At 41.0% G+C, this 27950-nt stretch overlaps 1 protein-coding gene and 1 non-coding gene across 5 annotated transcripts in view; one reads left to right on the top strand and one right to left on the bottom strand.

Annotated features, from left to right (window-relative positions):
- Window positions 1-27950, bottom strand: part of ADGRA3 (adhesion G protein-coupled receptor A3) — a 122880-nt gene that overhangs the window by 77511 nt on the left and 17419 nt on the right. For 3 of the 4 annotated variants that reach the window (XM_036852556.1, XM_036852557.1, XM_036852555.1), the window contains exon 2: window positions 13252-13323. In XM_036852556.1, the coding sequence (XP_036708451.1) occupies window positions 13252-13323 (72 nt within the window). Of the gene's footprint in view, window positions 1-1467; window positions 1668-13251; window positions 13324-27950 lie in introns of all 4 variants that reach the window. The other variant, XM_036852558.1, reaches the window with a different exon arrangement.
- Window positions 1716-1841, top strand: LOC118896222. The gene has a single exon (XR_005020130.1). It is a non-coding gene; the product is annotated as a U6atac minor spliceosomal RNA (small nuclear RNA).

The raw sequence follows: 27950 nt of genomic DNA, 5'->3' as shown, positions 1-27950 counted from the left end.
CCAATTCAAAGTTATGACTAAACTACAATCTTACACATTATTTCTACAATCTCTTCCTTAGTATGCTACACTTCAGTTATCAAAATAAATCAGACTATATTTGTCACAAGCATAATTAGATTTTTTTAAACCATTTTCAAAAATATACACTCTAAAATTCATGTCATTTGGTTGTTCATATTTTTTCCTCCCCAGGCTTCCATGGCTAGGTTTTCTATAAAACAACATGTTAATTCACAAAATACAGCTCAAAGCAATGATCCACCAGCTCCCTATACAATGGCATCTGATAGCAGTCACAACTGACAGCAGTCCCCTGCTTATCCATGGGGGATACATTCCAAGATTCCCAGTGGATGCCTCAAACTGAAAATAGTACCAAACCCTACATATACTATGTTTTTTTCCCTATACATACCTATGGTAAAGTTTAATTTATAAATTAGGCACAGTAAGAGATCAACAACTAATTAAATAGAACAATTATAACAATATATTATAATAAAAGTTATACAAAATTGGTCTCTCTCTCTCTCTCAAAGTATCTTACTATATAAATGTATTGCCTTTTCCATCTTGACTAAGGGCTTAATACACACTGTGGCCATAACTTTTGCCAAGTGAGGTATGACAACAAAACTAGTACAAATTTTCTTCCTTTTTCACAATTTCAAGGAGAGAAGATTCATTCTTACCATGAATCTAATCAACCTCAGCATACAGTTTTTTTCCTCTCCTTATTAAAGTCAAGAACTTTCACCTTTTTACTTAAAGGAAGCACCTTACAGCTTGTCTTTAGCACATCCAAACTGCCAGCGTCAGTATTCTCATGCTTTGGGGACGTTATTAAGTAAAACAAGGGTGACTTGAACACAAGCACTGTGAAACCTCAACAGTGGATCTGATACCCGGGATAGCTACTAAGTGACTCATGGGCAGGATATGCTGGACAAAGGGTTGATTCACATCCTGGGTGGGATGGCGCAAGATTTCATCACACTACTCGGAAGAGTGTGTAATTTAAAACGTAGGAATTGTTTATTTCTGGAATTTTCTGTTTAATATTCTCTGACTGTGGTTAGCCATAGGTAAATGAAACCACGGACAGCAGAGCCTCGGATGGGGTGGGGTGTCTTCTGTATCCCCATTCTTCTCCAGGGCTCGGCTCTCCCATGCCAGCACACTACCACTGGGGGCACCAGTGAGCGTCACAGCCAGATCCCTCCTCCAGGGTGGATGTGGACCACCTGCTAAGGCGCTGCTGTCCTCTGGGTGCCTGGGCTCCGCTGAGACTCCCCAGTTGCCCCATACAAGCGTCCAGCTAACCTCTGTAGAGAGCTGACCATCAGCCACAGGAGTGCTGAGAAAGAAGCAGAACAGTAGCCCACTTCCCACACGCCTGCCAGTGGCTGACCCACAGTTCAGCTCCGCTAGACACCCAAGGTAGGCCCATTCATCAGGACTCACTCGTAACCTTGCCCAGTGGAGGCTTGAGTGGCCTCTGGTCATCTCTCAGAATGCCTCAGGTCAGACTGTGAACAGAAACTCTTTCCAATTTCTCTTCTTCTGGGAGTCTTTCCGGAACAATGGCAACATTGCCTCCTCCGTGTGTGAGCTTCTGACGCCAATCCTCGTAATTATCCATCATTGTCCTCATAATTATTCAGCTTAGGGATACACATGGAGTTGGTGAAACAATACAGAAATGCAGAGCAGTGTTGTGTGAAAGGAGAGAAGGTTAGCACTCCCCTTGACAAGGATGGAAGAGGCCTTTGGGCCTGACAACATGCATACGGTTAAGGCATTGCCACCTATTTCGTGGCATCTAACCACTGTTTTTGTCATACAGAGTGAAGTAAGTCGGAGAGAGAAAAACAAATACCGTATGCTAACACATACATATGGAATCTTAAAAAAAAAAAGGTTCTGAAGAACCTAGGGGCAATAAAGGAATAAAGAATAAAGACGCAGACGTAGAGAATGGACTTGAGGGCATGGCAAGGGGGAAGGGTAAGCTGGGACGAAGTGAGAGAGTGGCATGGACATACACATTACCAAATGTAAAATAGCTAGCTAGTGGGAAGCAGCTGCATAGCACAGGGAGATCGGCTAGGTGCTTTGTGACCACCTAGAGGGGTGGGATATGGAGGGTGGGAGGGAGACGCAAGAGGGAGGAGATATGAGGATATATGTATATGTACAGCTGATTCACTTTGTTATAAAGCAGAAACTAACACACCATTGTAAAGCAATTATACCCCAATAAAGATGTTAAAAAAAAAAAATGCAGAGCAAAGCGCAATGCAAACCCAGGGTGGCAGTTACCTCCCCGGGTTCTTTAGTCCCTCACTGAAGTTGAGAATTAAAAGGCCTTTCTGAAAGTAGATCCTGGACCACTGGTGCCGCCTGTTATCACAACACTGAGGTGATGTGTCTCAGGACCTTTTATAATCATTGCACCATCATGACCATTCTAGCCTGTGAGAAGCAGCCTAAATTCTCAATAGCAAATCCTCAGTTTGCTTTCTCAAGCATCCAACTTGTCTACTTGTGCTTAAGAAAAGGACACTGAGGAAGGCTTACTGCAGTGAGCACAGATCCACATGTTTCCTCCCAATAATGAGGGAGGCACATTCAATTTTACTGACACCAGCTAATGAAAACTAACCATTGTATGGCCTGCTTCATTACTTGCTATTTTTTTCTAATGGCTCATTCTAACTATATCTAACTAATACAGACAAGCTACAAAGTTAGGGTTGGTTTCTGGACAGGTTTCCTGGCAATTTCACAAAAGCATCCTGATGAAACTGGCCCTCTGCTCCTCACAATGCTGGTAAGTCACTGCTGTAAACCCAGCACTCTCGATGTGCCATCAACCGTGGCTTCCAGCACTATCCATGCTGTTTCATACAAGGTGATACAGGTTGACCAGAAATTCTCGAGAATTCTCCTCTGGAAGCACAACCACAACCAGTGAATCCTGTGCACGTAAACGTCATACCCACCAGCAAACCCTGTCCTGCCTTTTCCATGTCTCACTCCCATCCTAACACATCAGGCATTCTTCCCTAGCTGGATGCAGAATTGCAATCCCACTCCCGATCCTCCAAATCAGAGCCAGGTTCTTCTAAATAAAACTGAACCCTCGGGTACCTTGAAATTCTTTAAATAAAGGCAATGACTATTAAACATAGTATAAAATCTATGCTCTGATTACCATTACTAAATTAGTATTTCATTGACCCAAACTCAGATTTTATGTTCCACAAAGATGGGGCCTTTGGGAGGTGAACAGGTCATGAGAGCAGAGACTTCATGAATGAGGTTAGCGCCTTTGTAAAAGAGACCCAGAGAGCTCCTACATATGTCCCCTTCCGCCAGGTGAGTGAGCCTGCAGCAAAAAGACAGCCAACTAGGAAGTGGGCCCTCACCAGACACCGAATCTGCTGGTGCCTTGATCTTGGACTTCCCAGCCTCCAGAACTGTGAGAAATAAATTTTTGTTGTTTTATAAGCCACCCAGCTTATGGTATCTTATTACAGCAGCCAGAATGAGCTTAGACAGATGATAAGTGGATGAAAAAGTAAACCATGGCTGAGAAACAGAATTACATTACCTGACCTTAACGATAAAAATCTTTTTAGTAAATTAGAGTTAGCCACAGAATTATTAGGATATTCATAGTCAGACAAGGTAGAGACTGCTGTATCTCATTCATAACCACTTAACATTTCTCAGTAAAGGTAGAGGGTCGTGATGCAATTGACCTTCAAATAATTCAGAAAACGTGTATATGTAGGCATATTCCAATATAAAGGAAAAAAAATAATGGCATGTTGTTACTAATTACTGGGTAAGTAAATTGGTGATATGGGAGATTGTTCTTTCAATTTTTCTGTAAGTTGAAAATTTTAATTAAAAAGTTGGGAACAAAAATAATTTTTTAAGTCCCAGGAATTACAACTAATCATCAGGCCCAACTTATTAGTTCCCATCCCCCCTCCCCAACCAACCCCAATCCTATACCTGAAAGAGATAAGATGATTTTAGGAGAAAATTCAATCAATATGTTTTTGACCTATATTACACAAGCAAAAAAGTGCTGCAAAAAGAAATATATAATGTCAGTTCCATTTTTTAAAAACATATGTTTCCCTTTTCAGATTTTAAACAGTATCTACAACAGGGAGTGATTTAGATAAAGCAGTACATAAATTTGTGGTCAGTGATGTACTGCATGTGTTTCTACAAAATACCTCTCATGAATAACCGAGGACTATAATATGATTTAAAGATACACTTTTTCTTCAATAATAAAGAATCCTTGACATATTATATAATATTTAATAATAGCCACATTAATCAGGTATTGCCAAAAGATATTTATAGTCAGATTCTTTAACATCTCCCATTTCCCTTCACCAACCCACAGCTTCCCTAGTGAACACGAGTCTAACTTTAGGATCTATGGCTAAATCTGAATATGTTGCATCATTAAAATATAAATGAAAAGGCGCACAAGAATTGCTTAAACAAAATTAAAGGAATATCTTAACTGTTGTTAAAAGAGCTAAGTCCTTTAGGAAAGAATGCAAGGTGTATCAGATAAGATGCTTTTTAGCTGCAAGTATCAGAAACCTTTACTTCAAAAGGCTTTAACAATAAAAAAATAATTCTCAGGCATTACAAGAAATCAACAAGTAGAGCAGCTTAAATGGGTGGTTCCATCCATCTCTCAGATCCACCCTTCTCAGAATGTCAAGTTTGCCTCCAGGCTGACCCTTAATCAGGGTGTGACATCCAGGTCCAGAAATCACCTCCAAGCACAGAGTCATGAAAAAGAATGGACACTCTCCTTGTATCTCCTTAGGAGCCAAGAAATCTTTCTCCAAGCCTCACAGCTAACTACTCCTCATCTCTTATTGGCAATGCCTCTATCAATCCCTAGAGAAAGAGATGCTGTGGTGACCTAGAGCCATCATTTGGTGTGGAATGAAGGTTGGAAAGTCAAACACATTGGCCACTAAGCAATTCTAGAGTCAGGAATTAAGAGTATATAGAGGAGGTGTGTCACTAAATACTGGCAAATATATAACACAACCCAAGAATGACAATAAAAAATGAAGAGGGAGGTGGGAGAGAGGAAGGATAAATGGGTGGATGGATGAACTGATGGACAAGGTTAGAGACTGTAAACCACGTGTGGTTCCCTTGAGCAATGCCTAAGACACAGTAAGTCTCAAAGGCTATTTGTTAAATAAAGGATCCTCTCACCTTATTTATCTGATCAGCAACAACTGAGGCTTGACCCACACCCACCTCTCACTCCTCACACACTATACTTTCTCTGAGGCAATCTCATCACTACCTTGCCTCTGGACTCAAATTTGTATCTCTAGCCCAAACTTACCACTCCTCTGAGTTCCCTATTGCATACACAGGTATCTAATTCAACATCTACATCTGGACATCTCACAGCCACCTCAAAAATCAGCATAGCCCAAGTTCAATACCGTATCAGAAACCCTAATCTGTGCTTTATCGAGCCCCCCAAGTGATTCTGATGCACATCAAGTTGGATAACCACCAGTCCAGGCTAGGGCACTGGTCTCTAAACACAGATTATGGGCTTTAAATTATCTTAGATTTAACACAGCTCCCTACTTCCCCCTTATCCTCACCCCTCATTCCAGCAGCCAGAGCATCTTCTGCTCACAGTGGCTCAGAGTAAAGGCCAAGGTCCTTACAGTGATCTACAGGGCCCTCTACAATCTACCCCTCACCCCTCATACCTCTCTGGCCTCACTAGGGTCTCCCTGCTGTTCCTCAAACAAAAGCAGCATGCTTCACAGCACAGCCTTTGCACCTACTAATGTTCTTTCCCCAGGTAACTCAAGGCTCAATCATTTGCGCTAAGCCTCTGCACTATCACCATGCAAAACTCGCATACACACACAGTGCTGACACACCCAAACTCCACTCCATGTTTTCTTTACCCACAGTATGGTCATCCCTCAGTTCCAGGACCCCCCCAGTTACCAAAATGCAGATGCTCAAGTCCTTTGTATAAAACGGCATAGTACAGTCGGTCCTCCATACCCATGGAAGGTGGAACCCTGGGCGCGGGGGCCAGGCAACTGTACTTATGCTATGAAGCTGCTTGCTATGTTTACTATTCTGTTTCGCCCCCATTGCAGCAGAAGCTCCATGAAGACAGGACCTTTGTTGTGTTCACTAATGAATCCCAAGCCTAGGACAGTGTGGGGGATTAATAAATATCTGTTGAACAATTTTAAATTAGCTACTCAGGAAAGACTTAATAACGGTTGAGGCAATATTTGTACCAAGCATTGATATTAGGCCAATTACCTTTTTAATGGTTTTAATTAACATGATATAATAAACTACATCAGTTATCCACTGAACGTACTTTTAAAAGAATGCAAATTAACCCTTAAAAAAGGCAGACCATAACCTAGTTTCTAAGATGTCATAAAGATTTAGGTATTATGTCCTAAAAATAAAAACCTCAAACCCTAAATTAAAGAAAAACTCAATCCAAATATTCCTACTAAAAAAGAAAAAAAAAAGCACACACACTCTGCTACTTTCTTATAAGGGACAAAAACAAATATTGGGTTGGCCAAAAGGTTCGTTCAGTTTTTTCCGTAAGATGGCTCTAGTAGCGCTTAGTTGTCTTTAACTTCATTCGAAACAATTTGTTAGATTGTATCGTGACTGCTGTCATATCAGCCTGCGTTTAAAATAAAAACTTATCAAAATTGGTGAATTTTTGTGTAGCCATTTTAATATTGAAGATGGAAGAAAAAAAGCAACATTTTCGGCATACTGTTTTATTATTTCAAGAAAGGTAAAAACGCAACTGAAACACAAAAAGAGATTTGTGCAGTGTATGGAGATGGTGCTGTGACTGATCAAACATGTCAAAAGTGGTCTGCAAAGTTTCGTGCTCGAGATTTCTCTCTGGACGACGCTCCATGGTCAGGTAGACCAGTTGAAGTTGACAGTGATCAAATCGAGACATTAACTGAGAACAATCAACGTTATACCACGCAGGAGATAGCTGACATACTCAAAATATCCAAATCAAGTGTTGAAATTCGTTTGCACCAGCCTGGTTATGTTAATCGATTTGATGTTTGGGTTCCACATAAGTTAAGCGAAAAAGAACTTCTTGAGCGTATTTCCACATGCGATTCTCTACTTAAATGTAATGAAAACGTTCCATTTTTAAAACAAATGGTGACGGGCGATGAAAAGGGGATACTGTACAATAATGTGGAACGGAAGAGATCGTGGGGCAAGCGAAATGAACTGCCACCAACCACACCAAAGGCTGGTCTTCATCCAAAGAAGGTGATGTTGTGTATATGGTGGGATTGGAAGGGAGTTCTCTATGATGAGCTTCTTCCAGAAAACCAAACAATTAATTCCAACAAGTACTGCTCCCAATTAGGCCAACTGAAAGTAGCACTCGACAAAAAGCGTCCGGAATTAGTCAACAGAAAACGCATAATCTTCCATGAGGATAACGCAAGACCGCATGTTTCTTTGATGACCAGGCAAAAACTGTTACAGCTTGGCTGGGAAGTTCTGATTCATCCGCCATATTCTCCAGACATTGCATCTTTGGATTTCCATTTATTTTGGTCTTTACAAAATTCTCTTAATGGAAAAAATTCCAATTCCCTGGAAGACTGTAAAAGGGACCTTGAACAGTTCTTTGCTCAAAAAGATAAAAAGTTTTGGGAAGATGGAATTATGAAGTTGCCTGAAAAATGGCAGGAAGTAGTGGAACAAAACAGTGAATACACTGTTCAATAAAGTTCTTGGTGAAAATGAAAAATGTGTCTTTTAGTTGTACTTTAAAACCGAAGGAACTTTTTGGCCAACCCAATACGAATGATGGAAAACTAGCAAGCTCCCAAATGAAAACCAAACATTTAGAAGAACAAAGTGGTAAGCCTAAAGAAAAAGGATCCATTCTAGATGGAGTCTGTAGGAGTGTGTCCACCTGCACCTGTTTTACTTTGTGAAACACTTAATACATCCAAAAAAAAGAAAAAAAAGAGAAAATTAATCCTCTTAAGAAGTCCATTCTTCAGCCCAAAAGAACTGCCAGGACAGCTTGCCTTGCAAGTTTACTCGATCTCTAGGGCTTATCTGCTAGCTAGCTCAACCCAGCCAGCCCTGTTATTCTACCCTACGTGCCCTACCCCACACTACTAAGCCTATCCCTTATTCTGCATGGCCTGGCTACAGTAATTTTAAGGCCAGAGCTTTAAAGTTTTGGCCCTAGTCTGAATAATTTCTTGACCTATCACTTGCTTTTTACACCACATCCCTTTCTGCCATATTTTTAAGTTGTTTGATTTGTTTGTTCTCATTTTCAGGGGTCTCTAACTAGCCAAAGCAGGCTGCAAACATTTGGCTGGCTATGTCTCTCAGGCAGAATTCTCCCAGACAGGGTGTCAGTGCAAGTGGCTTTATTTGGGAAGGGACCTCAGAACACACTAACAGGAAAGTGGGGAAGTGAGCCCAGAAAGAGAAGAGAACCAATAAAGGGGGCATTGTTGAGGCGATCTCTGCTGTGCTCAACTGATACTCAGCCCCCTGGGCACCTGCGGAAGGCAGTCTAGAACACACTCAGGGTCGCTCCTCTTGGGGTGGTTACCCACCATCTGCTCTCAGTCACTGTCTGAGGGTTGCTGAGGCAGGGGTGGGCGAGCGGGGCAGCTTTCGTTCCAGCAATGGAGCAAAGAAAGCTCTCAGAAAGAGCAAAGAAAGCTTTTGCATTTGGAAGACTTAGGGAGAGACACTGAAGGGCGAGTGTTGAAGGAATAAAGTCCACTACAGTGTTTTCAGGTGACTTTGAAAATTTTGAAAATGCTGTCATTAGACAAACATGAAGTCATTTATTTGGCTAGCTATGTCTTAAGTTGGGTTCCCCAAAAGCAGCTCAGGACACTTCTAAAGCACTTCCTGGCAAACCAGCAGGCTGCTGTAGAAAGAACTCTCTCTCTCTCTCTGCCAACAAACCCCAGTGGCTAGTCCACTGCCCCCCTGGGAAACTCTAACAGAGGGTCCTAGCCCATACGCCTCAATGGTCACATGACCAGTTCTCCTGCTCCTACATCATGCTGGATCCTGCGAAATTGGGATTTTGCTTCCCCAGGAAAGAAGCCTCAGATGCCCCTTGTCCTTGGATCCAGAACCTTATATTGCTTTCATGTGATCTTTTTCCCTCTCTCCCCTCATCCCAGGCAGGGATGGGGAGGCAAGCAAAGACAGAGCCCTTTCCTGGGGACCCACCAACAGGTAAGCTCTTTCTATGCTCCCTCTAACTCTCCAATTAGCCCAGAGAAGGTGTATTGAGGTGAAGAGGAATTTTCTTTTTTTTTTTTTTTTTTAAATCTGCTTCAAACCTCTTTTTTACCTTTAGGGTAGGACTTCAGGAACTCACTGGTCAAAACCTGAGTCCTTTTTTGTGTTTTGTCATCCCTTCTCCTGAGGTAGAGTAATTAGGAAACAGGCAGGAAAAATACACATCGGTTAATCTATCAAAATGCTACATCATTGTCATAGGCTGAACTGTGTCCCCCCAACTGTCTTATATTGAAGTCATAACCTCCAGTATCTCAAAATGTGACTGTATTTGGAGACAGGGTCTTTAAAGAGGTAATTAAGTTAAAATGAGGTCACACAGGTGGGCCTTAATCCAATATGACTGGTGTCCTTACAAGAAGGGGAGATTAGGAGACACACACATAGGGAAGACTTCGTGAAGACACCAGAGGAAAACAGATGGCAACCTATAAGCCAAGGAGAGAAGCCTGGAACAGATCCTTCTCTCACGGCCCTTAGAAAATACCAACTCTGCCAGGGCCTTGATCTTGAACTTCCATCCTCCAGAACTGTGAGGAAACAAATGTTTGTTATTTAAGCCACCCAGTCTGGGGTACTCGTTACAGCAGCCCTAGCAAACCAATACAACGATTACACTCACAGAGATCGTTTTGGGCTCTATTTCAGACACAAAGTCCTAAAATCTCTGCAGTCCTGGAAGAGAAGCCACCTAGATACACTACTGATCGTGTAAGAGCCAGAAGCAAACCGGAGTTCATGAGAAGCATCTTACAGGGATGAAGATCACAGAAGGGTACAAGAGATATTCTTTGGGTTCAGTCGCAGGATGAGGACAGCAGCACACAGACACAGGGCAGGTTAGAAAGCTAGGTAACCAGGCAGAGAGGGAAAATGAGAAGCATTATGGAAACAGCAGAAAGTAGGAATGAAGAGACTGTTCAAGTAGTTGCTATGGAAAGTACTAAACGTATAGAGGCTTTAAAATTAGCAAACCCAATCAGAAAGCAGCAACATGGTAGAAACTATAAATACAAAAGACGGTGCTGTGCCCTAGGGGAAGGAAAGCCCTCAGTCCTCTTCCACACCTTCCTCTCCGAGGCCCCTGCACCAACACCCTACTTCCAAGCCCAGGTGGAATAATGGGGCAGCGCTAGGGAAGGTCTAGAAGCCGGCAACCAGCCTTGGCTAGTGAACTCCCACAAAAGGGTCAAGCAACTGGCTAGGGGCTCCCTTTGGTCTACCTTGTGCTCTGGAAACCAAGTGAAACAAAGGCCAGGGGCATTTCCACGAGAGGCCGCGGGGCGCTTTGCAGCCTCTGGTCCCAGGAGGAACGTGGAGGAGGAAGGCGCACCACCCGGCTCGCGCCCACAGAGGAAGGCCCTGTGGGTGGGGTGCTTCCTCTGGGACGCTTGCCCCTCTCCTTCCTTCTCGGGGCCAAGTCTTCCAAGACTGCAGTCGGAGCCTAGCTCTACCATCCCTGTCTCCTTCTGTCTCAAGTGGGCGGCTCTCCTGCAAAGACTGTGAGAGGCAGTCATCCCCCCGGGCACGCGCGACCCGCCTCCGCGGCAGTGGTAAGGCCAAGGTTCGGGCCTAGGCTTGGAAGTGTACATAGAAAATGCCAGGCACAGGGCATGCTTAGGTAAAGATGATCCCCAACAGAGGAAGCCCAGTCCCAGAGTCATCACTGGGATTTCAGGCTGAAGCCCCCATCAATATAACAGTCTTTCAAAGTCCCCCAGTGTGTGTGTGTGTGTGTATATATACACGTATATGTACATGTATATACATATGCAGATTATATACATATATGTACATATATACATGCATACCTGTACACATGTGTGTGTGTTTCTCTCTGGCCCTATATAAGAGAGGTGGTGTTCCGGGATTCTGGTATAAACAGCCCCCTGGCTGAAAACAATAGCAACATTTTAATATCATCTAATATGTTGGTGGCAACCTAATGTTTCTAACATGTACAGGGATTTATTTTCAACAAAGGGCTAAAAATTAGGCCAAAGACAAAGGAAATTAAAAAATAAATGTAAAAAAGGACGGTAATTCCCACCATAGCACAGAACTTTAGCTATGCTGTCCACACTTCTGATGTACATGCACCACCACAGCAATCCTGGTGCCAAAAGTAACTTGTGTTTCTAAACACAACAAACACCACTTAACACCTAGGAGTGCCTGTCATCCTTCCTGGGAAAGGGCAAACCGCAGTGACCCTGCCATCATTCTGAGCACCTACTCAAAGCCTGACAATGCGCTACCTGCTAAGCGTTATCTGTCAGGCACAATGACTCTCCTTGCAAGGAACAGAAAACCAAACAGGAACAGGCTGCCTCATTCAACTCTAACAGTCCAGAGAGAGTCCTACTCCGGCGAGGTCCCGCCAGCCCCCCTACGCTCACCCTGATGGGCCCACCCCACACTCCTCAGTGTGTCGGCTCCGGCCCAAGCCCGCAGCACCGTGGCTTCTGTACCGGAAGTACGAGCATCTTTTCTGGTGAAAGTGAGGAAATTCCTCTCCCCAAAGCCCCAAGCAAATCTCAACTCAATTAAACTGGGTCAAATGCCCATTCCTGAACCAGTGACCATGGAATGTGTGTGGACTATCCTATCAAGAAAAGGCCTAGAAATGAGGTGCAGCCAGCATCCTCTGAAGCACATTGACTACGTGGGACAGAACATGGAGGCTTGAATGAAAACAGAACAACAAAAAAAGATCTGAGAATTAAGCACTGCTGTGCCGAGATCATTTTACAGGTGTGTGTGTACACACGTGTATACATACACATGTTATATGTATACACATGCATACATGAATGCATTGCTATATATGTATATGTAAATGCATACACACACACACACACATATATATACACACATATATATATACAAAAAACCTAATTTAAAGATGTTTGATCTTAATGAAAAGAACAGAGACCTACATAAAAGGATGAAGAACTCTGGATGTTACATGCTTAAATAACACATCTGTGATCAAAGCAATAAAGTCCTGTGGGAATCAATTGTGGCAGAAGACACTAAGTGAAAGAGTCAAGGAAAGGCACACAGAAGGAGAAAAACTGAAGCAAAGAGAACTAAGAAAATGAGGAAAGTCTGTTATCCAGCAGAAATGGAGACGCTCACTGTGACTGGCTCCCTGATGTATCCGAAACGTTATCCTAAGTGTATGAGTAACATGTGAATTTGAAATTTGATCCTAGAATAGCATTCAGCACACAAGCAATTAAATATCCATTTTTAATCCATTAAAAACTCACCAAGGCAAAAACTAAGTGCTACTTGTCACACATTTTATCAGAAGCAAAACTAGACCTCATTAAGCAAAACAGAATTATCACATTCAAAGACGGCTGAATAAAATCGTCAAAGTTTATCCAAAAGTACTTCTCCTAGATGTGTTTTTTTTTTTTTGATTCTACTGGACTATCTTATAAGGCATACACATTATGACAGAATTTCAAAATAGCATTGAGGCTTTAAAAGCCACTGGTCCTCCAACTATGATGCATGGCCTGTTTTGTAAATAAAGTCACATCCACATTGATTCGTGTATGCATTCTCAAGACACTGGCATAACTGGGTCACTGTGACGGAGACCATATGGCCCACAAAGCCTAAATTATTTAATATCTGGCCCTTTACAGAAAGTTTGCACTTCTCTGCTTTAATGAATTGTTTTTTAAAATGCAATTCTGAGATGTTTTATAATAAAATATTGGGAAAACTCAATTTTTATTTTGAAAAGTTGAGAGTTTAGTAACAGACTTACAATGAAAATGCAGTAAATAAAATACCAATAAGAGATGATAATAAAAGAATACTCACAATCTTTCAAGGAGACTTAACCCAGAAAATGAGCCATTCTTCAGCTCGGATATTTTATTGTTACTCAGAATCCTAAAAATGACAAAAAAAAAAAAAAAAGGTAAGTTGCCTAATATATGTACACCATCAATATCAAAGTAATTTAGCTTGTTATGTTTAAATCTAAACATGAGGAATTCTAAGAAGTCATTTATTACCCAAAGAATTTTTGAGATGCCTGACAAAAAAAAGGGAGCTTCTTTCTCTGAGAAACGACCCAAAATAGCTAACTTGCACATCTTGTCACATCTTAAATTGTTCCTGTCACACTGAGCTAAAAATTTTGAAATAAAAAGGGAGAGAAGTCAACACAAAATAGCTCTAAGTTCAGTATAAAAATAAAGAATGCCACGTACGTTTACATAATTAATCAACTTACGTAAGTTGAATACTTAAAAACTGGAAACAATAGAAAAATGCAGAACAAGTGCTCTACAAAATACTGACTTTAAAAGAAATAACAGTATCTTCTAGATACCATTTCAATAATGCTGAATATTACTTGTAACTTAACCATATACAAATCTGTATTGTGTGAAAATATGCTTTTTGCACACACTCACAGACACAGGTAGCTGTATTACAATACTACATCTCATGTATTAGGATGATGTTCTTAAAAACAATGAACTGGAAACAAAAAAAAGATTTAAAAGAAGTCCTAGTTGGCAGGACTTGCCTAAGAGCAGACAATGTGTACATGACCTTGCTTCCTCTCAAGGCTTTGTAACTATGCTCCTTTTGCAGCTTGGATGCCAACACAGTAAGTCCCCTACGTACGAACCTTCAAGTTGTGAACTTTCAAAGATGCGCACGTGTGTTGCACAAGTGGTTGTGCTTTTAATGAAGACCTGATGGAATTGGAGGCCCAGAGAAAGGACTAAGAGAGACAAGAGGAAGAAGAAGTAACTGAAGAGATTCACAACACAGGAAATGGCATGGAGATTTTCTTTACTTCAGGAGACACTGTTAGTTTTTGAGGCACAGGACCCGAACATAGAACGGTACACGAAGGTTGCAGCAGCCGTTCAGAATGCAATCCAGTGCTACCGTGTCATCTATGAAGAGAAAAAAAGACCTACTACCCAGACATCACTGGATCGGTTTTTCAAGAGGGTAGATAGAACTGAATCCAGCAAGGAACCAGAACCTGTGCCGTCAATGTTAGGCATGAGTGAAATTGCACCTTGCCCTCCGTCTCCTATTGCTGATGATCCTTCAGCTCTACCATCTCCCACCTCCTCTGCCTCCTCCAGTCAGTAACTCTTCTTGCCTGTTCACTTGATGCCAGCCCCTGTATGCCAGCTGTTGTCCTGTACTACAGTACTTTTCAAGGTACTGAACTATAAGATTAAAAATGTTTTATTTTTTGTGTTTGTTTTTTTATGTATTATTTGTGTGAAAAGTATTATAAACCTATTACAGTACAGTACTGTATAGCCAGTTGTGTTAGTTGGGTACCTAGGCTAACTCTGTTGGAATTAAGGACAAACTAGACTTATCAACGCACTCTAGGAATGGAACTCGTTCGATGCAGGGAATTTCCATACAGGAGAAAATGCAAAAGCTACCTTATTTGGAGGAATGACACCCAGATAAGGTAAATGAAAAAACCAAGGCATAGAAAAGTTAAATTAATGGCCCAAGATCACACTAGCGGAGGCAGAGGCAGATGTGAACCCCGGCACGCTCCACTCCAAACCCCACATTCTTCAACATACACCAACGTTGGTCAAGAGCCACTCTTACTGGCATTTTAGCAGAAAATTCTCCATCCCACGCAGTGTTGCAACTTCAGGGGCACCCTCACGCTGCGTACAGGCTGAGTGCTGCCCCCCACCTGGGACGGTGCAACACTGTATAAACAAATGTTAACAGAGAACACCCCTGGGTCATAAGATTTCAGGTATTCATTTTCATTTTGTCTACTCTCATCTTTCTTTTTAAAAAAAAAATCCACTATGTGTATGAAAACAAGCAAAAACAGCCATTTGACTGATTTTCTTTGGCTTTAAGTGGAATTTTTTTTTTAATCCCGCTAATGCAGGTTAACATTTCACAGCATTTTGGTGAGATGATTAGGGGCTTCTAAAGTCAAGCATACTTGTGCTTGAAGGCCAGCTCTATCACTTTCAAGTTACACTAGTCTTGGGCAAGTCACGACATTTCTCTGTAACAGAATTCCTCATTCATAAATGGGAAGAACAGTATCTACCTCATATAACTCTAGAAGGAAAGGAGAAAATGCCCAACATACTCAGTGAGTATTAAGTTTAAGTTTCTATTTCCTTGGTTCTAAGACACACATCTTCCCTCATTTTAATGTTTCTGAAATCAAGATGTATCTGGCAATCAAAGTACATTACTATGTAGTATCTTCTCTCTCCAAGCTGTTACTAAAGCAAGGATGGTGATCAAAAACATGCCGGGCTGGGGGGAAGGGGGGAGGGATAAATTGGGAGATTGGGATTGACACATACACACTACTATATATAAAATAGATAACTAATAAGGACCTACTGTATAGCACAGGGAACTCTACTCAATACTCTGTAATGGCCTATATGGGCAAAGAATCTAAAAAAGAGTGGATATATGTATATGTATAACTGATTCACTTTGTTGTACACCTGAAGCTAACACAACATTATAAATCAACTATGCTCCAAAAAAAATTTTTTTAAACTGCAAATGAAAAATGATTCGTATCCTCAAGGAATTTACACTTAGCAAAAAAGAAATAAACATCATAATCACATTCAGAAATGCAAGTTGGAATGTGAACTCTACATACTCAATCAGCAAAGACAGAATTTAGGTGCCAATATAAAGCTTAATATTCCATTCTTACACCTTTGGGCAATTTTCACATTAAAAAGACCAATAGCATGAACTACAAGAGTTTGTTCATTTTAACTAAGCATATGTAATCTTAAAACAAAATAGAAATTCAAATTCAAAAAAAGCCAATTAAAACACCATTTTCTCTAATCAAAATTACAAGAGGTTTTTTCAAGTAAGGCGGTAGGCACGGACAAAAGCAAACTTGGACTTGGACATGGCCACAAGGTCACTGGAACAATATTTCTCCAGCCGCCTAGCAGTCCACACCCAAGAGCCACCGGCCTTGCTCTCCTAAATAGGCACTGATCCTAAGCTAACAAGTTACCAAATCTGACAAAAAAATATATTCAATGACTTTATTCAGACATGATTTATAACAGATAAAAATTGGAAACTACCAAAGGGTTCAGTTTGTGTAAGAGGAGTAGTTAAATGATGGTACACCAAACAACAAAATGTTATACATCCATTAAAAAATGATGCTTTTAAAGGAAACTTAATAAAAAGGAAATTGTTTACAATCAGTTAAAAAGCAGGCAACAAAACTGATATCACTGATTGAAAAGAATGCAGAGACAAAAAAAAAAGACTTGGAAGAAATACATCATAATGATCACTATCTTAGTGATGAGGCTTCTACTTCTCTTTTATTCTTTATAATCTTGCAGTATCTTTTGAAATATCTAGAATAACACTCTTATTTTTAAAATATACTTTCTGATGATAAACCTAAAGAATCTTAATTACCAAGTATAGCTTGAAATTGACTTAATTTTGAGTATAATTATATCTTAGAAATAAACACTGAAGTAAGGAATACTTTATTTGTGCTTTGAGATTAAAGACTCGAATTTCTTATTTACATTCAAAAAAGATTTATGTAGTGACTATTTGCAACTTAAAAGGCAGTAGTGCAAAGAACAATAGTGTTGATATCTAGAGCCCAAGGTTTTAACTGAGACTCACAAGTAATAAGTGATTCCATCTGTGACAAGTCACTTCACTTTTCTAGGTAGACTTCCATTTCATCAATTTTAAGACAGAAAAGATTAGGCCAGAATGATCACCAAGCTCCTTCCAGCTTCTTTAATTTTCTATAATTATTCATGTTGTAATGAGCAAAGTTGTCGAACTTGATGGTGACTTGGAATTTACAACCAATAAACCAAAAGTAAGGAAACAAAGGAAAACAACACAATCTACCAAGCTCAGTGCCGTTACTATCCTGTTTCTGAATGAAGAATGAAACCCACATATAGAAGTAGCTTGGGAAAAACTGCCAGGGTGGTAACTGAATTATACTCACTTAGATTCGGTATTGCTTCAGCAAAAGGACTGTCATTTGCTCAGTCATAAAGGCTTTAGTAGAATAAATGATAGATCTTATTGAGAGTAAAAGGGAAGACATTTCATCACACTTAAAAAGTTGTAACTGTAACCTTAAAAATACAGTTTCAATATATTCAGTCTACATATTACTTGATGTGTTAAAGGATTTTGTGCAAGAAAACAGGATCGGTGTGAATAAATCTACTCTTCAGACAGCTTTTACACTCAATTTTGAGACGGAGGGACTGTGGAACTAGCAAATGCATAATATCACGTAACACATAAACCTAAAACCTATTCATACTCAATATTTTTGCTGACATCTTTGAAATTTCAAACTTTCTAGGAGGTAACTAAATGAAAAATATAAAACTTGACCAGAGTTATAAAGCTTATTATACATACCCATTTCTGTTCTATACTAATGATGTTACCACCACATTACCTATAGACAACACCTCTTGAATTTAAACACAAGAAGAGTTTGTTGTCCATTGCTACCATTTAACACAGAAACAAGTTAGTTCACTATATCATGTATGCTGAAACATGAAAAAAGGAGTAATACTTAATGCAGACAGGTTTTTTAAAAAAATCAAGTTTATGGAACAGAAAGAAATAAAAATTAAGCATTACAATTTCTCAGTTCATTCTATTCCAACTCCCAGAATGGAATGCTGTTCACAGCACCCACACCCTGTATGGCAGAAGACACAGAATAATTTTCCTTTTGAGAGGAAATGAGAATATATTTCAAGAGCATTAAATATTCAGAGTAAACATCAGGAATATAATTCTTAAAGGCAATATAATTTCCTGAAGAAAAAAAACAGATAAATAATCAAATAGGGTCATTAGAGTGGGTTGAATGGTGTTCCTCAAAAAGATACATCCCTCCAGAACCTGTAAATGTGACCTTAATTAGAAAAAGGCTGTTTGAGATGGAAGTTAAGGGTTTGAGATTGTCAAGAGATGAGATTGTCTTGGATTAGGGTGGGCCCTAAAGCCAATGACAAGTGTCCCAGAAGAGAAGGGAAGAGGACACAGAGGGTCATGTGAAAACAAGGGCAGTCTCAGAAAGAGAGAAAAAAAAAAAAAAAGAAAATGGAAGGCAGGTAGATTTACAAGCATAATAACCAAAGATTTTTCCAGAACTAAGGAAAGGCGCAAATGGGACTATGTTTTAAAATGTAGTATATTTTAAAAACTTCTTTTTTGGGACTTCCCTGGTGGTCCAGTGGTAAAGAATCCGCCTTCCAATGCAGGGGACGCGGGTTCGATCCCTGGTTGGGGAACTAAGCTCCCACATGCCGCAGGGCAACTAAGCCCACGCGCCACAACGAGAGAAAACCCGCACACCACAACTAAAGAGAAGCCCGTGCACTGCAACGAAAGATCCCGCATGCTGCAACTAAGACACGACACAGCCAAAAAATAATAAAGTATTTAAAAAATGACCATTAAAAAAAAACCTTTTTGACATTTTTAATGTTAAAATATAAACAATATTTACAACTACTATCAAAGACAAAGGACTAATTTCCCAAATATATAAAGAGCTCTTTAAAAAAAAAAATCCCCAATAGAAAATCTAGCAAAGGCCATGAAGAGACAGTTCAATAAAAGTAAACACTAATGGATCATAATCATATGAAGGGATATACAACCTCAATCACAAGAGAAATGTAAATTACTAAAATAAGACACCATAAATCACTTATCTGAATAGGGGAAGATGTGATAACACATTTTATATTTAGAGGGAAACAGCCACTCATTATTTTGCTATAAATCAGTAAAATCACTATGGAGGGCAAAAATACAAATGCATATATAATATTTGATTCATTTATTTCTTCTGGAAATTTACCCTAAAGACATACTTGCACATGTGCAAAATACAGTACATGTTATATATTAGTTATATATTTAGATAACAAAATTATTCATTGCACTATTGTTTATAAAAGCTAATTACTGGATATTTTAAGTTGGTCCCAGGAATATGGGATTGGGTTAAGTTATCCATTAAATGGATACCATGCAGAATGGGAGGCTGGGAAGCTCTTTAGGTATTCATATAGAAAGACCAGAGACATACTGAAGACTGAGGGCATACATTTACATATTGAAAGTTACCATCCCTTGACATTTCTGATTTGCTCAAATAATAATACAAATTGATTCAGTACCAGATTTATCATGTAGAATAACACCTGTTACCACTACATCTTTATCAAGAACAAGAGGCAGTATGGCTAGGCTACACTTCTGAGTCACTAACCTCAAAGGGCACACAGCCTAAACCTTTAGGGCCAACTGTGATAAGTTAAAATCATAAATATTACCTCCTCAAAAGTGAATGGGTTTTTTTTGTTTTGTTTTTAATTAATTAATTTATATATTTATTTATTATTTTTAGCTGTGTTGGGTCTTCGTTTCTGTGCAAGGGCTTTCTCTAGTTGCGGCGAGCGGGGGCCACTCTTCATTGCGGTGTGCAGGCCTCTCACTGTCGTGGCCTCTCTTGTGGAGCACAGGCTCCAGACGCGCAGGCTCAGTAGCTGTGGCTCACGGGCCCAGTTGCTCAGCGGCATGTGGGATCCTCCTAGACCAGGGCCCGAACCCGTGTCCCCCGCATTGGCAGGCAGATTCTCAACCACTGCGCCACCAGGGAAGCCCCAAAAGTGAATGTTTAATGCTTTGCTTCATTTATCCCACTAATGAAAACTGGTTACTCCCCACGTTCTCTTGGGGGCAGCCAAATCCAACCCGCCACCTGTCTGCTTGACAGCCCATGGGCTCTAAAAATGGTTTTTATGTTTTTAATGGTTGAAAGAAGACCAAAAGAATATTTTATGATACATGAAAAAATCTATGAAACTCAAATTTCAATGTTCTTAAAAGTTTTATTGGAACACGACCATGCCCATTTGTTCACACGTTGTCTACAGCGGCTTTGATGCTATGACGGCAGACTTGAGCAGTGCCAACAGAGACTGTCTGGCCAGGGAAGTCTAAAATATTTACTATCTGGCCCTTTACAGAAAAAGTTTGCCAGCTCCTGTTTTAGTGTACTCTGTCTCGGCTTATTCTGTTTTCAGGCAAATGAAAATCATGCTGATTTCTAAATTAATTCCTCCTAGCAAGTAAGAATAAGAGTATCTACTGGATTTCAAAACTCTCCATCGATTTGAATAATCTTTATTTTAAAATCACATTTAATTCTGCATGCCATCAGCAATTACACACATTTTGTCCCCAGTATTATCAGTTTGTTCACCATTGTGTCCTTCTGTTAATTGGATGCATTCATTCATCCACTCATTCATTCCTGCAGAAAAAATTCTGGCTGTTATGCTTCAGTCCCTGCGTGTCAAAAAATGTTTTGCCCTCACTCTGTCATATCATCGTTTTTTTTTTTTAATAAATTTATTTATTTGTTTATGGCTGCATTGGGTCTTTGCTGCTGCGCGCGGGCTTCTCATTGTGGTGGCTTCTCTTGTTGCAGATTCCGGGCTCTAGGCACACGGGCTTCAGTAGTTGTGGCTTGCAGGCTCTAGAGCACAGGCTCAGTAGTTGTGGCACACGGGCTTAGTTGCTTCACGGCATGGAGAATCTTCCCGGACCAGAGATCAAACCCATGTCCCCTGCATTGGCAGGCAGATTCTTAATCACTGCGCCACCAGGGAAGCCCATATCATCTTGTTTTAACAGCACTTCTCATTATCGGAAATTACTCTGTTCAGATATTTGTCTATTTACCATGTCTCCCATGACAAGGTAAAAACTCATAAAGCGTAGGGATCTTTTCCAACTTGACTGTCACCACATCCCCACACACACAAAAAAAATCATAATGGTGGACATTTGAGAGATTCTACCGTGCAGCCATTCTTTTTTTTTTGTTGTTAACATCTTTATTGGAGTATAATTGCTTTACAATGTTGTGTTAGTTACTGCTGTATAACAAAGTGAATCAGCTACATGTATATATATATCCCCATATCCCCTCCCTTTTGAGTCTCCCTCCCACCCTCCCTATCCCACCCTTCTAGGTGGTCACAAAGCAGAGAGCTGATCTCCCAGTGCGATGCAGCTGCTTCCCACTAGCTATCTATTTTACATATGGTAGTGTATGTATTTCAGTGCTATTCTCTCATTTTGTTCCAGTTTACCCTTCCCCCTCACCGTGTCCTCAAGTCCATTCTCCACATCTGTGTCTTTACTCCTGTCTTGCCCCTAGGTTCATCAGAATTTTTTTTTTAGATTCTATATATATATATGTGTTAGCATACAGTATTTGTTCTCTTCCTGACTTACTTCACTCTGTATGACAGACTCTAGGTCCATCCACCTCACTACAAATAATTCAATTTCGTTTCTTTTTATGGCTGAGTAATACTCCATTGTATGTATGTGCCACATCTTCTTTATCCATTCATCTGTTGATGGACACTTAGGTGGCTTCCATGTCCTGGCTATTGTAAATAGAGCTGCAATGAACATTGTGGTATATGACTCTTTTTGAATTATGGTTTTCTCAAGGGTATATGCCCAGTAGTGGGATTGCTGGGTCGTATGGTAGTTCTAGTTTTAGTTTTTTGAGGAACCTCCATACTGTTCTCCATAGTGGCTGTATCAATTTACATTCCCACCAACAGTGCAAGAGGGTTCCCTTTTCTCCACACCCTCTCCAGCATTTATTGTTTGTAGATTTTTTTTTTAAACGTACTTTGAATTTTATTTATTTATTTATTTTTGGCTGTGTTGGGTCTTCGTTTGTGTGTGACGGCCTTCTCTAGTTGCGGCGAGCGGGGGCCACTCTTCATGGCGGTGTGCGGGCCTCTCACTGTCGTGGCCTCTCTTGTTGTGGAGCACAGGCTCCAGACGCGCAGGCTCAGTAGCTGTGGCTCACAGGCCCAGTTGCTCCGCGGCATGTGGGATCTTCCCAGACCAGGGCTCGAACCCACGTCCCCTGCATTGGCAGGCAGACTCTCAACCACTGCGTCACCAGGGAAGCCCCATAGATTTTTTGATGATGGCCATTCTGACTGGTGTGAGGTGATACCTCATTGTAGTTTTGATTTGCATTTATCTAATGATTGGTTATGTTGAGCATCCTTTCTTCTTTATGTGGATACACACTCATTCACTCCTCACAAGAACACTATGAAACCGGTACTATTCTTTTTTTCTAAAACAGTAACAACAAAAATTTGCAAGTTAGGCAACTTGCCCAGGTTCATATTCAGACCAAGTAGCAGACTGAAGATTCAAACAGTGCCTGATACATAAGTGACTTGTGGGGCTAGGGAGGTACGCTACTCAGATCTCCCTTCCAGAGAGACCCTGCACAGGACAGCAGGCAGCTGACCACTTCCGGCTGCAACCGTCCAGGGAATCTGCCTCAGTTTCCAAGCAGAGGCCACCCACTTTGCAGGCAATGCCAGCCCAGGACTGAGCACAGCAGTGATAAGTAGGTTCTCTGTTCCTGGCCAGTACAGACTCCCCAGCAGTCCCGCTCTGCACCAGAGTTCCCTGCTGGGCTGGCCAAGACTTTCCCATAGCTGCACGGTGGTCTGCTCCACCCAGCTGTCCTTCCTTCCCCCTCTCCCTTCACAGGGGCTAGACCTGCATCTCAATCCACAGGTGTTCCATACCCACTTCTGCTTCATCTCCCTTTTCTTCCCATAGTTATTTCCCCGTGTAAACATCTTATTCTTCTAACCCCACTCTAGCATGCGCTTCCCAGAGGATCCAACTGATAAGATGCCCACAATATCTGTTCATTAAATGAATGAAATAAAAATACAGCTGGGGGCTTCCCTGGTGGCGCAGTGGTTGAGAATCTGCCTGCCGATGCAGGGGACACGGGTTCGAGCCCTGGTCTGGGAAGATCCCACATGCCGCGGAGCAACTAGGCCCGTGAGCCACAACTACTGAGCCTGCGCATCTGGAGCCTGTGCTCCGCAACAAGAGAGGCTGCGATAGTGAGAGGCCTGCGCACCGCGATGAAGAAGTGGCCCCTGCTTGCTGCATCTGGAGAAAGCCCTCGCACAGAAACGAAGACCCAACACAGCCAAAAATTAAAAGTAAATAAATAAATAAATAGGGATATATTAAAAAAAAAAATACAGCTGGGTTTAATGTTCTGTGTTCAAATATCCCTCTATAAGGAATTAATGATACAGTATCTACAATGTCCAGGCATCCAGCTGTAAAGATGAGACATATAAATCTCAGTCCCAAGCTCATTCCTTCTCTGAGACTTACGGGAAAAAAATGGGGTTGGGGGGAGGTCAAAAAATCTACCAGAATATGTCTAGTTTTCTTCTTTTAATATTGCAATAAAAGTTGTCCCAAGATACTTTTTTCCACATTTGAACCCTTCTAAAATTAGAACCATCTTAAAATGGATATCAAAAGAAATGGCCAGCTATTAGGAAAAGTTGTCACTACTGGCAAATATACAAACCGTGGCTGAAATGTGAAGTCTGGATCCTTAATTACAGCTTAATGTTTATACATTAAGATTTGACTATGATACAGCACTGAAATAAAAAGTTGTGTAACAGAAGACTGAATATTACATGACAGTCAGCATAATTAAAGGCAGCAGAGTAAATCTCCCAGAATTTAACATTTAGGAAAGGCTGGTGGGATTCATTCATGAGTCATAGAGAACTATCACTCAAGCAGCTGATGTCTCTCATAAGCCGCCAGCTAATTTATAAGGGAAGCAGTTTAACTCCCAGTGAAACATGATTAAAAGGGGGAGGGGGGAGCTTGTTAAATTAACCAAGTAAAAAGGACAAACAAAACCCTAATATTCTTTATAGACAGACAAACCATATTGCCAAGACTAAAGATGCAAAAGAGGGGGCTTCCCTGGTGGCGCAGTGGTTAAGAATCTGCCTGCCAATGCAGGGGACACGGGTTCGAGCCCTGGTCTGGGAAGATCCCACATGCCGCGGAGCAACTAAGCCCGTGAGCCACAACTACTGAGCCTGCGCGTCTGGAGCCTGTGCTCCGCAACGGGAGAGGCCGCGACAGTGAGAGGCCCGCACACCGCGAGGAAGAGTGGCCCCCGCTCGCCGCAACTGGAGAATGCCCTCGCACAGAAACGAAGACCCAGCACAGCCAAAAATAAAATAAAAATAAAAATTAAAAAAAAAGATGCAAAAGAAAAAGTCAAGATCACTTTTGTAAAAAGCTCAGTGGGTTAAGATATATGCATCAGCCTGTCAAATGTCTTAAAATACATTTATCATACCTACATAGAAAGAAAAAGGAACTGATACAGGGGTAAAGTGTTATTAATAGCAAAATCTGGCAAATCTGGATATAAAATATATGAGGGTTCTACAGATTATTATTATTCTTTTAACTTTAATGTAGAGTTTGAAATTATTTTCAAATAAACAGTGTAAAAAGCTTTGTGTTAAAACGATACTATGCCTAACAAGAATGGTCAAGTGATTCCGAGGACCTCTAAATGAGAAGGCTGGGTGTCCATTTAAATATTAAATATTGAAGCAGTGGCATTTCACGGTGTGGGAAGAAGAAATAGACACTTACAGAGAAACCAGCTCCCTCACTGAACCCTAACCCTAACGCTAACCCTAACATTTGACTGTTGATGGCATCTTGGAAACAAATACCGGCTGCTTTTTCCTTCTACGTCTGTTCCTTAAGTTGGTTGGATACTACGTCTCGTAGACCCATCCTTCACATCTCTCAATTCTTCTTCATAATTCTTAAACCTTCTGCTTTCAATTTTGAAAGAAATCCTCGGCTCAGTTTTCCCGACCACTAATTTTCTCAGCCTGAAGTGGTTCCCATTTTGCTCTTGGGTCCATTTACCGCCCCCAGCCAGCACGTTCTAACATTACAATCTCACGGTTAACTTCTCAGACAGCCTCCTTTTCTCAACAGCTCCTTTCCCACACCAACTCCTGCTTTATAGATTGCCCTTCTCTTGGATCTGAGACTAGGAATTAGAAGTCTCCTTTACTGACTTTCCCTTAATCTTACTGTTGATCACATGCCTGACGACCCGCGGGTGCTTGCTCATCTTTACAAGTGGGGGTCTGGGTTGATGTGTATTCCTCGCTGCACAGGGTTTCTTGAACGCACTTGAAAAGAATGGGGAATGGGTAGGAAAGGGAGGTGAGCAAAATGCTTGTATTTCAAGGCACAGAAGCCTCATATCCTTGGAAGGTGGGGACACAAAAGAAACCTGAGGTCCCCGACGTAAACTTCAACTTCCAGCTACAGTCACCCACTGATATTCTGCCTTGGCAAATCTCCCAGCTTATTTAAAACTCAGCTAAAGGGCTTTGTTGCAGAGGCAAACCCTACCACCAAGCCCTCTGAGTCAAACTCAATGAGAGCAGAGCTGGAGCAGCTGTTCCAGGGCTACGAATTCCTGGCGGAGTGCTCTCCTCACCCACTTCTGCTGCCACTCCCTAGAGTTTCAACTCTTGGGAATCTTCCAAGATCCTGTGAAGAAAATTCATTGGTCTAGTTATTCCTGCTTTTGCCTCTGTTGGGTTGCAAGTACCTTCACTGTGCAGTTTCGCCATCAATCTGATCCCATCCGTTTCATTTATTCCGTAGCGTCCTCAGTGCCTCTGGAGCACTGCAGCACCTTTCTCAGTTTTCAGTCCCATTAGTTATGGGTTTGCTCATATTTTTATACTACTTCTGTCGTTTTCAACAGAATTTTTGGGAGGAAATGAGAAAAAGTAAACAAGCGTGGTTCAATGTATATCCACTGACGGAGTTGTAAAAGAGTCACTTCCTAAGAGGGGAGGACTCCTTCCTCTCCTGCATCCTCTCTGGATGCTGAATGCCGGGGTCAGGCCTTGCTGTCTAGCCAATCCCGTGCCGTCACACAGGGAGGCTAGCCTTTCGCTTACGAAGTTGCCAAAACCCAGAGGAAACTCTCAACCACCTTTCACTGAACAGAATGATGATTTTTAATCACAAGGGTACCTGTTAAAGCAATGCCTCATATGTCAACCAAAGGTAAAGCTCCAGGTTCCCTGTAAAACAATCAGGTGTTGCTGAGCACACCCATTTGCCAGTGCCACAGTCGTCCGTGTCCAGCATCCAAACGCCAAAGGCAAAACAAGGGAGTTGGATGGGGGCCTGCTGGCAGGAAGTTGTGGTTCTGTTCCCTGGCCTGGTGACTACTAAACAACAAAATTCACCTGAGCAACTTTTAAAGCTCTTACTTGCTTTACCCAGTGATGCATGGATTTGTTGAAGTGGGGGAGAGTTCAGCAGACTAAGCCTGCCTTCGTGAAGCTGTAAGCAATAGTACTGCCACCTTCAATCTCTGCAAGGTGAACAATTTTTTAAAAGTAGACAGCAAGTCAAAGGTATCACCAGCTAACATACTATTATAGGGTCACAATATAATTTATCACCAGCCACCTGATGTTTACATTCGCATTAATAATTACACCAAGACAACAGGTGTCAACCTGGGCATATGGTCACCCTTAACGACTCAAATGGTTCATTAAATAACCTTTCAAGTTATTGAAAGGCATTTCTATCAAAGACCTAACATTTTTTTAAGGCTTGTTTTTTCCTATAATTATTTCAGTCTTTATTCAGTAGTTTTATAACTAAAAAGGACATAATCTATTTTTCTGCTTTCTCATTAAGCCTTAAGTTCGCATGTAATCAAATAGCATTTGGTTAATTAATAAAAACTAAAAGGTTTTTTATGCCATACTAGCTATTCTTCCCAAAATGCCTAAAAATGAAAAACGGTTTATTAAATAACACTTCATCTTATCTTAGGAACACATCAGCTCAATGAGAAAAGGGAGCCCATTTTTCAAGGTGTCTGTAACATCATAAAGAACACTGGGCACTTAATATTTATGAATATAATAAAAGCAAGTTTATTTGGCATTTTAATCAAATAAAGAGCGTTCTCCTGGGACCAGAATGAGTTTTTTCTAGGATTTTGAGTCTGATTTTTAAGCTGAAATCCACGATGAACCTACTACGCACTGAGAGTACATTTGAACATCTACTGTGTGCTGGGAGCATCATTAATTAAAGGACATAAAAACAGACCTCCGACTAATATGACACATGAATCTCAGTGTGAAGTGCTACAAGAAGGATATATGATGATTCAAAGAGAATACAGAGTTTAAATGTTGCCGAAGTGCAGAATGATTAAGGGAAACATTTCTGATCTTTGTTGTTAAAAAAATAAATAAAATTCAAAGGGCAGACAGGAAGGGGAAAATCCTTTTAAACAGAGATAACTCCTCTGTATTAGTTTTCTTTTGCTGCATAACAAATTACCACAGACTGCTTTAAATCAACACCTACTTAGTGGCACACAGTTCTGCAGTCAGAAGCCCAGGCACGGAGTCAGCGGGTCCTCTGCTCAGGGTGGATGCTGGCTGCAGAGAACGTGGGTACCGAAAGTGGGGGTGCTCCTAAATTAATGAATG

This window comes from Balaenoptera musculus, chromosome 5 (genome assembly GCF_009873245.2).
Source record: "Balaenoptera musculus isolate JJ_BM4_2016_0621 chromosome 5, mBalMus1.pri.v3, whole genome shotgun sequence".
Lineage (NCBI taxonomy): Eukaryota > Metazoa > Chordata > Mammalia > Artiodactyla > Balaenopteridae > Balaenoptera > Balaenoptera musculus.
Note: the sequence above shows the minus strand (reverse complement) of the source record. Positions and strands in the feature narration are given on the sequence as shown.